Here is a 12,019-nt window from a genome sequence, read left to right on the forward strand (position 1 = left end):
ATTTAAAATAGTATCTGTGTTATAAACTTGTGAGTTTTGATGATAATTGATAGGATCATTTTTAATAATTAAATGGTATTTACTTTTTTCTTAAGCAACTTCCAGTCTGAAACGACATGCCCAGTGGAAGGGAAAAAAGGCATTGCAAAATACAAACATAAAACAAAAATATATATCCATTTAAGTATTCAATAGAATCTTACATTTACCTTTCGTCCTTCAAACTGCTCTGGAAGTCTCCAGTAAACAGGTTCTGAGCGAAGGTCCTGCATCACCTGTTCTATATTTGCTACTATTTCAGGAGGCTGGAATGCAATCCCTGAAAGAGTGCTCCGCTGAAGCTTTTCATCCACCAGTGGCAGAACCTTTTGCTCTGGCTTCAAGGTCAGCTACACATATTCAAAAGCACCAAAAAGAAAATCAAGTTTATTCTTTCCCATGAAGGAAAAGCAACATTAATCTTTCATTTTGAACTCTTTAAAAATATATATTTCTAGGTAATTTCATTTCACATTATGAGCCCTTTGTCATAAAGCTGTCTTACTATTCCTTCAGATAGAGGAGAAGCAATGATAATGATTTCCCTCTCAATCCTTTTGCATTCAGTCTTCATGATAACAAAGAACATATTAACATTGTTTAAAATAGTTTTACCAGTGAGTTACTCCATGAATCTTACTAGCATAATTTTGATACTATTATTTCAGTCTTGAACCTCTTCTGTTCAGTCTGAGAAAATTACATTAAGATGAGGAAAAATTTCTTTACTGTGAAGGTGACAGAGCACTGGAACAGGTTGCTCAGTGAGGTTGTGGAGTCTTCTCTGGAGATACTCAAAACCCATCTGGACGTGATCCTGTGCAATGTGCTCTAAGTGACCCTGCTTGAGCAGGGGGGATGGACGAGATGATCTCCAGAGGCCCCTTCCAACATCAACCATTCTATGATTTACTTCTCACCAACACTTATACATCAGTGGAGTTATGGAACAAAATGCTTGATGCTCTTTGTACTTCTCATGCAATGGTTGAGTAAAATATTCTACGGTTAATTTGCAGAGAATGAGGGTTTATATCATTCTAAATTCAAATTTAATTAAAATATAAGTATGCTATTTAAATGTTCAAAAATTTTTTAGCCTTGATGAAAGCTACACAACATAATGACAGAGAAATAATTCTTTTGGCCAAGAATTGTAATAAGAGTCTTATTAATTCTGTGCAGATGGAAGTATCACAGGATGTATATGGACAAACACAAAGGGCTGGTATCAAAATTGCTGTTTGGAAGAGGAATAAAACTAATGCAGAGTCATGCCCCTAACAGTTCTCCCATCTACAGACTGTTTCACAAGATAAGAATTAGGTGGTGAAGAATCACCCAAGCATTTTTTTTAAGCATTTTGATATTTTCATTTACAGCAGCATCTATGCACTGACAAGATATGGAAGCATTCCTAGCAATTGCCAGTTCTAAGTGAGATTTCCTGAGATTCTATCATAACCATACTTTGGTGCTTAGTACTTTAGACATCAACAAAGGGGTCGGCACATTTGAATTTTACAACAGCCTTGCCTCACTGTCATATAGTGCAGGATTCAGTTTGTCTAAATACGTCTAATGCCATTTGAGGCACCGGAGAGTATTTGAAATAGCCACCAACAGCTGGCAGAATCCAGATTAATTCATTTTACGACTCTGAATCAATTCTGAACTAGATGAGAGCACCCAAAACTAGACAAGCTGTGGACACACACTTGTTTAGATAAAAGCATAAATATAAGAGAAAAATCAATCAAGAGACTCAGAATAACTAGGAGCTTTAAACTATGTTTCTGCTTTGTGCAGCCATAAAGGTCAAAACACAATTTCCAGAACTGTTGCTGTCATGAAACTTGTTAAATTTTGTAACTTATCAGCTCTTTACAACCCTTCCTCTTCATCCTACCAGCATATGATAGGCAAGACTGAAATGATGAGAAAGACTGCACCAGATCATGATTAATCACTTCTCCCACTGGAAAGGGAAAGATGTCCTACTAGACTGAACAAGGCTGTGAAGAAGACATGCTATTCCTGTTACCTTGACCAAGAGATATGAACCCTTCAGTGAAAGATCATATCTTGACATTCAGTCTAAACTATCATGATCTGATTACTGCTTGTGCATGAAACATGTCAAGAGCTTTAGCTGATTTGCCATCAGGCAGACGTTTCCTCTACGACTGACATTCTTTCTAGTGCAGAGATGACTGAACATGTATGTGGAGTCAAGCAGTCATTTCCAATTAGAAATAGCTTTTGCAGAATATAATTGAGGAGCTGGCACAGCAGAGACAGGCAGCAGTGGTCTCAATGCCCATTTGGCACTCATTGTAGGGATAAATGGAGACCTTCAGTCTGCCTTATTTGTCAGTCCAAAACAGGTCTCAAGGCCCTCTTGCACTCGAGAGTAGAGGTTTATTGGTTTAACTGGTTGTTATGATGAGCGCCACCCTTCCATTCCTGGATTTAAATAGAGCAGCATCTTCAGTAAGCTCTTTTTTTAAATTAAAAAAAAAAAAAAAAAAAAAAAAAAGCAGCACTGAAAATAAACAAAACATTAAATGAACCACAAAATATCTGAATGTTCAACAGCAGGCATCTATGAAACTCGAAACTATATCATATACCAGAGATTATGTTACAGTGTACTGGACTGACACAGCATAATTTCCCTACACATGACTAACTTGTTCTTTTTGGGGTTTTAATAGCTTTTCTTCAGCCTGACATCTGTTATGTTATCACTGGTTTTCTTGTCTATTTGCTTTTAATGGCTTGACCCTGATTGTGTAATGGAATATACCATTCTCTCCACTTCTCAAAGTATAAAGAGGAAAATGACTGCCTAAATGTTTGGTCATTTTCTAGCTCCCACTCAGTGCCTGATTAAAAGATGCCAGCAGGAAACAACATTATCGCATTACATGGCTCAGCGGTTCCCTACTCACCCACATGTGGATCAGCCCCCTTGCCTCACTGCACTGTGTAGTCAGGCCAAAGCAATAGCAACTGCTGCAGCCAAGTGGGTTTCTGGCAGAGAGACCAAATGTGCCAGGCTTGCACCTGTCACAGTGGACACCTTCCACATTAATCTGGAAAAGAGAGGGAAAATAAAAAGCTTTATTTAGAGGTCATAATAATAATAATAATAATAATAATAATGACACATTAATCCCAACTTCACAGTGCAAAAAGAAATAACAGGTGTTAAGGAAATATTCAAGGAGTTTTCCAGTCTCTGATCATGTGTGCATGCAAATAGATACAATTAATATAGTCATGGCACTTTTATCCACTGAGTAACTCCAAGCAATGCATTCTGACTCCATACTGATAGTTGCACATAGAAAAATCAGATTGTGCTTTTGGCATGGCATGCTTGCTAACTGATTGATAAGACAAGAAAAAATACGTCCTTCTGAAACTGCCAGGGTTAATCAACCCTTTTGTCTAATAGGAATTAGTTTTGACAAGTTAGAACATTTAAGGTACAGTACTAAATGTTCTTGCTGAGAAACATATTTTAATGGAAATATTGTAGAGAAAAGCTTTCCCCTCTTCATCTGATTGTTTTCCACATCATTGAACAGTATTAACAAGGGCTGAAATGTTTCACTGTTGTAATGTCAATGCTTTTATTTTCATTTTTCAATTAGTCCAAATAAAAAGCTACACTGGATAGAGCTAGATACTCAGTGATTTATGCACAGCCTTTTAAAATCATTAAAAAAATTTTTTTTTGAGAGAGAGTAATGCCAAGAAGCCAATCTAAACAACAAAATCAACTTTCCAAAGCTTGTAAAGGAAACTAGTACTATCCCTGAGTACTTAACTCTTAACTCTCACTCTCATTTCCACATGTACCTCTATAAGCAAATATGCCTACACTGTATTTAGCTTAGATTTGGTTGCTTTTTGTCAGAGCTGACAAAGGGACTTCTGAGCTCTTTTTTTTCCCAGCTATAACAGTGGGTTTAAATGGGAACAATTACCATTTTATAAAAATCCTGCTTCTTCAATAGAGGACTCTTTTTAATAAACTAGGCAAAAGGTTAACCAGCCTCAGACTTAAACTATGAAAAAAAAATTTCAGCTTAATTCAATATTATTTATTCATTTTCTATTGTCAATTGTGAATTTTACTTGCTTTGCAGTTTATTTCAGGTCATTTCTCATCCTTAAGCATCAGCTAAGTATATACCGTTAATCTGGACTAACAGGAACACGGAAATAAGTAACTGAAAGTAGTTACTTTCAGCCTTAAACAAGATTAAAAATGAAAAATGTTTCAGCAAGGAAACATTTATATTAAAAAAAGTCATAAATGCTGATTCTTTCTATTTGGCATTTGTGAGACCTACAAGAAAGACACTGACATACTGGACCTGCTCCAGAAAAGGGCCAGCAAGATGGGTAGGTGATGGAGCACATGACATATGAAGAGAGGCTGAAAGAACTGAGACACCTATTTTTATTTCAGACGATGACATAGGACTAACAACATTTATCATTAGGCTGGGAAACAGCTTTTTCTCAGACAGTCTGTAGCAACTTATCCACTTGAGTTTTCTTATGGGCTCAGCATCAAATGGATCAGTATTTGTAAAAGAGAACATGATGTGTTCTGTTCAAATACCCCAGAAGAGTGCATGAAAGGCCAAACTGTTCAGTAGGATGGAATCAAAGAAAATCGTGAATTCCACTGACTACAATACGAACCCATTTTGTTCCTCCAACCTTTCTACCTTAACGTTTGGCCTTAGGAAGGGAATGCTAGGGGGGATATTATTGCTGTCTACAGCTACCTGTTTGAAGGGTATAGAAAAGATAGGGTCATACTCTTCTCAAAAGTGCACAGTGATAGCATAAGAGGCAATACAGGAAGCAGGAATATAGGGAAGTCTGATTAGATATCAGAAAAATTTATTTTACCATGAGGGTGATCAAACAGTTTGCACAAAGATGTTGTGGAATCTCCATCATTGCAAATATTATCCCAGCAACATGATCACATTGGACGTGCTTCAAATCAGAGGATGGACTAGATGACCTCCAGAGGTTCCTTTCTACCTAAACTATTCTATGATTCTGTAATTCCTCCACTGAGTCTATAAACTCAGAATGAAGTGACTGGTGTCCAACTAAGAAAAGACCTACTTGGCAGTTATATAATTTAAATTTCATCCTCCTATAAATGCTAACTCTTTGTGTCAATACAGTCACTGAAGCAGAATGAATCAAAAGCAGAAGGAACCACTAGAGGTCATTTTTTAAAACCTCCTGCTGGAAGTGGCACTATCACCAATGCTACAGAGGTTAGCCACAGCTTTGTCTTGTCAAAGCTTAAAAACTCTCAAGGATGGGATTTTGAAACCTCTCTGGATAACCAGTTCCAGTGTTGCCAGACCCTTCTAGTGATTTTTTTTTCCTAATGTCCAATTCAAAACTCCCAAGCTGCAATTTGCAGCCATTATCCCTTGTCACATCTTCTGCTACTATCAAAAAGGGCTTGACTCCATGATTTTTTGCATCTACCCTTTGAAGCGGTTGTAGGCTGCTAATAGATTTTCCCTTAGGATCCTTTTTGCAGACTAAAAGAGTCCAGCTGCCTCAATATATCCTTGCAGATCATCCACTCTAAGCCTCTTTGTAACCCTCCTCTGCATCCTCTCCAGTTTCTCAATAACATTCTTGAATTGAGGGTCCAAAAACTGGATATCATTTCCAAGTGCAGCCTCAGCAGCACTAAGTAGAGGGGGATAATGACTTCCTTTGCTCTCCTGGACACACTCTTCCTAATGCAGCTCATATTCAATTTGCCTCTTTGGCCCACAGGTGCTTTCAGCAGGGTTACTACTCAGTCTTTTGCCTCCCAGTCTGTTGTGATGCTTGCAGTTATTCTATGCAAGGTGCACAAATTTTGCCCATGTCCTTACTGCAATTTGTGAGCAGTTTCTACTGGCCCAATCCTTAAGTTTGTCAAGAACCCTCACAACTGTAGTTGTTCTGTTCAGCCCATCAACCTCTACACCCTCTGAATCACCAATACTCACAAATGCGTATTGTCTCATCTGGGTCACTGATGAAGATGCTGAACTGCATCGGCCCTGAGGATAGTCTGCTTGCCAGCTGCCTACTGGATGTCAAACCACCAGTTATTGATTTGACAATAATCTTGATTTGACTACAAGCCCAGCAGTCCAGCCAATTTTCAACCCCCCTAACCGTGTGTAATGTTCAACCAGTTCATATCACCTCCATATAAGAATGCTGTAGGAAACCACGCCAAAGTCTTCCTAAAGTCATCAGTTCAGTGATCCTAAATTGGATGCTATCTACTCAGATGAACAGATACTCCTGGGGTAAATTCTACACATTTTACTCACAGTACCAACTCTAAGTCAGTACACTAAGAACTAGAACTGTGGTACATAGTGTTATTACTGATGTGTTTGCTTTTAATTTGCCAAATGTCTAAACAAGAATAGTATTGAATGTCATTGAACTGATAACAGATCTGTAAGAAGAGGAAGAAACATGAAAGGAGAGGAGAGCCTAAGAGGATGCCAGCTTGGTGAGTATGAATGTGTGAAAATGTGCTGATAAGCACTTCTGTCTTCTTGCTGGACTCCTCCCAGAGAAGTTAACAAATATACCGTGACAAACAGCTAGATGCGTCTGCTTATACTGTCAACGACAATGAAAATTGGAATAAATCCCTCAGCTGCAGTCTGACCTGCGGACATCCCTCATTGCCCTACCTTGCAGCTGCATTGGCCAGTATGATCAACGCATGAGCACTTCTCCAGCTCTGCATCACAGGTCTGTGGGCTGCTCCCTGGCATGAAGCACTCACAGGCAACACACCGTGGGTAATTCCAGTAACCCAGCCTGCACTCAGTGCATCTTTCTCCGGAGAATTCCCCGCGGCAGTAGCAGCAGCCTGTATTTATGTCACACTGAGAACTCAGGGCACCAACCACGCTGCAGTCACAAGACTAAAAAGGAGAGAAACAATAAGAAAACTGCAGTCATGCTTCTGAAAAAAAGCACGCACACGCACGCACACACAAATCAGTTCTTTCAAGTACTTATGAATAAAGTTCTTTATACAGTAATGAATTTCCTCTGTCTAAACACAACATATCCGAATTACAGGGCCAGGCATCCATCACTCAATAAGGGTCAAGTAATCACACTACATCTATACACACACACACAAATACATATGTGTGTGTGTGTACATGTGTATATATATGTATACATATAAAATACTTTTCGATTACATGCTATTTATCATTGGTAATTTAGGCAATGAACTCAAGCCAACAAAGTGAAGGACACTGGGATAATTTGGAGACAAAGTCAACTTAACAAAAATTTTAAGTGCTTTTTAAAAACACTGTGTAAATCCTGTGTGGGGCATGTTCACATCTCCTTGTTGAAACTGAAAATGCTTGAGGACAGTGGTCCTTCTGAAGTTTAGTGCAGTGATTATTACTTATCCATTGAGTAGATGACTATTTTCTTTGTGCAGACAGAACTCTGAGATGACAGTAATTTACATGGTAAGGTACAGAGATTTACTGTTGTAGAATACTCGGAGATAAACCTGCTCACAGAATCAGGCTTTCACAGGCAGGTAAGCACAGAACAGGTGATTTGCCATGGGGTCTAGATCTTGAGTAGAGGAGCAAGTAGCAGGGAAAGCTTCAGGCTTCCAAAGAGCAGAAAAATCTTTCCATGCTATTACTATGACTGTACCGCAAAGTTAGCACAGGACATTCACTGTCTTCAGTGGCATGACTAGAATCTCTTATGGAGAAGTTCAGCATGCAGTAGCAAACTCAGCGCCAGTAGTACAGGTTACCACAGTAACTGACATGGATAGATTCTCTAAATTTAAGGACTCAGCGGTGAAAAAAGAGGGGGAAAATGTGGATTCAGTTTATAAGCAAAACCGCTTATATGAATACTTACAGCATCTTTCATTTGATTTGAAGAAACTATTTATAAAGAAGGTTTTTTTTTATATATAAAATATTCAAATTAATTTTTTACCACATGCAAGAGAAACTATTTAGCCAATGGTTAAATGTTGGACTAAGAGACTACTACCTAACCTTCTCACAGAAGGAATATTATTCTACAAGATATATTTGAACAAAAAGCTTAGGAAGCAAATTGTTCACCATAAACTGAAATAGCTTGGTGTGCAATATGAAAACCTAAATTACAATCAAATGTTATGTTTTTTTACAGGGAGGCAGTTTTATGCAATGTTCTCCTGAGTTATGACAGCCTTGGAAATCTTTTACAAAGGGAGTGCAAGTGGAGTAGAAGACTCACATTTCACTTTGGGGAAATTAGCTGCAATGTACTGAGAGAGAAGATGTGGGCTGATAGATCATTATTAATTTAGATCGTGCCATGGAGCTGCTATACTAATGCATTCATGTAAAAGACAAACAGAGAATATATTCCACAGCTCAAAGAAAGGTCTTCAACCTCATTAGGCTGGTTTCGGAAGCCAAGAGCCGATATCACAGCAGCGTGGCAGAGGTTTTACAAGAGGAGTTTTCTATACGTACAAAAAAGAAAACATTCTTGGTAATTAGTTTGCAGCCTGAGCTACACAAACAGCCATTTAGGAAAGAGCACTAATGGCATATGACTGTGTTCAGACAAGATGCAGTCTTCTGGAGCAATTGCAGCTGTATTTAAAGTCCCTTGTCATCGAGAATGGCAGAGAGGAGAAGGTATTTGAACTTGGCACAATATTCACTGTTACTAGCTTTCAGTTTTAACTGAATGGTGCGCACCTTAGCTCAGAATATGACATTATCGACAGCTTGCATGCCCTCTTTGACATACTACCACTGTTCTCCTGTTTCTTTTCCTTTCCCTTCTTCCCCCTCCTTCACACTCTTTATTAACTGTATGTCAAATAAGAGGGATTTAAATGCTAATGAGAAGGCTATTCTCCCTTTAAATAAGAGCAAAGGAAAAAAGCACATTTTACAGCTAAGACTGCTGTTTCTTTTCTTCTCTCTTCATTGTCTTTTAAACACAAGTTAAAGCCATTCTGAAATAAAATTCGAGTACAAATTCCCACTGATAACACAATTAGGGCCCAAGCAAATTTGTTCTGCAAAAGTATTGCCAATTATCTGTAACTGTCCATTATATAACATAGTGTTAATCTTCTCAATCACGCTAGACATAGCAATAATAATAATAAAAAGAAACAGACTCAAGCAGGACTCTGAATCAGCATGATGGTAGCATAGTATAAAGTGGCTATGTGGTGTTACAAATGGATGGCATACCCAAGACAGAAAATCTGTAGTTCTCACATACTGCTGGCAGTTAAATCATAGTCCGATTAGTACCAGAACTCATGTTGCAGAGACAATGATTTACAAACCTAAAATTATGTTCCAGCTACAAACTACTGTCTATACCCCACGGGAATGAGGTAACACATGCAGAGAAAATAGAGATCCACTCACCTTGCAGCCACTGACAATGTCATGGCCCCAGTAATTTGGTGCACATCTGTCACACATCTCCCCAACAGTATTGGGAGGGCAGACACAGCGGCCGCTGACTGGATCGCAATTATTACCGAAATGAGAACATTTACAGGCTTCATGGGAGAAAAAGAAATAGGACAGAGTGAAAGTTACCCCTTTGTGTGACACATTGAAAGCAGCATTAGGATCAGAGCCCTTACTATACTACAAATTCCCAATTATGTGGGGACATAGTGGGAAGGAAAAGTAAGGCAAGCCCAGAGGAACCCAACCAGGAGCAATGCAACACAGGTTAACTGCAGTGAAAGAAGTCACGATAACAACAGAATGGGAAAAGGAAAGGCATTGACCGTAGAAAGCAGAGACTTCTGAGATGGTGCACTTGCATGACATAACCACATGAGTAGAGCTATCTAGTTTCTGGACCCATGGCAGCTCAGGTAAGAAGCAACTTGACCATCTCTGAGCCCTCTACGCAGGGAACCTGCAGCTTATGTAGCCTGTCCAAACAATTCGAGCTGACTTCCTGCAATTTTTGCTGCTGTAAGTAGAGTTTTTCTCTAAAGTAAAAAAAAAAAAAAAAAAAAAAAAAAAAAAAAGGCAAAAGAAAGTAAAAAAACGAAAGAAAAAAATAAAGGTGTTTCACTCTCCTCATTTTATTCCTTTTTTTCAGAATATATGATTCTTCAGGGTTTTAGAGATACTCTTTAGCTTGAACCATTTCTTTTCACTGTAAACTTATGGAAGAGAGACCAAGGATTCTTCTTCTAAGCACAATGAACATACTACGCTCCAAAAGGAAAACTTGACATCCACAACGTGTTTGTACAGAGAAAACGGGAGCTCTTTGCAAACTTTATTCAATTAAAAATACTTAGTTTTTGGAAATGATTCCAAAAGTGGCCTTTTCTATTAAAACATTATTAAGCGAGCAATTAATTGGTGGCAGATGTAGACCTGAAGTACATAATAGACTAAGTAGTTATGGGGCACAAGACATCTAGGTGTTCTAAGGAATGGAACTGGTACATGGTTGTTTTCATATTCACCCTCAACATTGCCCCTGGGATCAGAGCAGAAGCATAATAATAAGCAGACCATGACTCTGCATGATACCCTGTTCCTTGAAATCTTTCTAGGGCAGTGTAACATAATGTCCCATTGCTGAGGGCTGTATTTCTATTCATTGTCTTTATTGTATGAAACACCTCCATTTGAAGAAAAATTAGATAATGTGTGAAGTGCAAAGATAGAGCTCTTATCTACAGCTAAAAAGAAAAGTGACCTTTCTTTTATCCCACCAATACTTCCAAAATGAGGTAAACCAGCGCAAAGACAATGCTAATTTCTGCCTCAGCTATGCCAGGAACAAGACATGAAAACACCCTACATAAGATCTTTTGACTTCCTGTTTCACAAATACATCTTTCATTGTGAGGCTGAGGTATTTGGCTGCTGGTTGGATTTCCAGTTCTTAGAGAAAATTGGTAAATAGGGGGAGGAGGGGAAGAAAACAATATAGCATTTTTTTGCATTTTTACTATTATCATTATTAAAAAGAATATGGATAAAGATACAACTCATTTGTTGCAAACAATAGTGCAACAGATCTCTCATATCTTTGCTGCTAATATCTCAACTCTAACTGATGATGCTTTAGCTTTTTTTTTTTTTTTCTTAAGCTTTATGGTTTTTTATTGCACAAGAAAAAAAACAAATTATATTCTTTTTGGATAAATGCTAGATAAAAGAGGTCCAATATTTTATTCTATGCTTAACTGTCACTATGATATTCTTTTTTGCGCACTTTTTTCCTAGCATAATTTGATATACTTTTATTAAATTTCTGATTTTCTCTGTGATTCATAATTTAATTCTTTTTTTTGTCTTTTGAAGGAATGCATAAAAAGTCTACTCAAAATAAATGGGGAAAGAAAGAGCATTTTTAAAAAAGAAATCCTCTCCATCTGTTGTCTTCACTTTGAAACTTCTAAACATCTGAATTTTCTGAGCATATTAAGCTGCTTAGGTTATTCAAAATATTTGATGACCATAGGCAGAAATATTTCTATTTAAAAGATTATTTGAATTTACACCCCTTTCCAACTTCACCACTGCTCCTTAAATTCTGTCTTTTCGCTCTTGCCAAAAGAGTAGTTAAAAATTTTAATGTGAAATCTTGTTAATTGCCCTCTCATTTCGCTTCCCCAGCTATAGGAAATGAACAACATTTTGTAATATTTTGCAATGGTGATGCACTTTTCAAGTGTGAAATGTTAGAGGCTAATCGTGAACATCATCTATAGTATTTTTTCCTCCCTGAGTATGCTAAGAGCTTTAGGACTGCAGATATTATTTGCTTTTTATTTCACGCTCTCTCAGCAGTGAGCCTGAGAAACAACTTCTCCCTTTTCCACGGTGCCAGTGTGTTTGAACTT

At 37.9% G+C, this 12,019-nt stretch overlaps 1 protein-coding gene across 5 annotated transcripts in view; it reads right to left on the reverse strand.

The window, feature by feature from the left end:
• LAMA2 (laminin subunit alpha 2) overlaps positions 1–12,019 on the reverse strand; it is a 377,777-nt gene that overhangs the window by 122,945 nt on the left and 242,813 nt on the right. For all 5 annotated transcript variants that reach the window (XM_062572565.1, XM_062572567.1, XM_062572564.1 and 2 more), the window contains 4 exons: positions 9,558–9,694; positions 6,807–7,043; positions 2,994–3,137; positions 210–389 (listed from right to left, as the gene is read on the reverse strand). In XM_062572565.1, coding sequence (XP_062428549.1) covers positions 210–389; positions 2,994–3,137; positions 6,807–7,043; positions 9,558–9,694 — 698 coding nt within the window. The remainder of the gene's footprint in view (positions 1–209; positions 390–2,993; positions 3,138–6,806; positions 7,044–9,557; positions 9,695–12,019) is intronic.

Source organism: Rhea pennata, chromosome 3, assembly GCF_028389875.1.
Source record: "Rhea pennata isolate bPtePen1 chromosome 3, bPtePen1.pri, whole genome shotgun sequence".
Taxonomy (NCBI): Eukaryota; Metazoa; Chordata; class Aves; order Rheiformes; family Rheidae; genus Rhea; species Rhea pennata.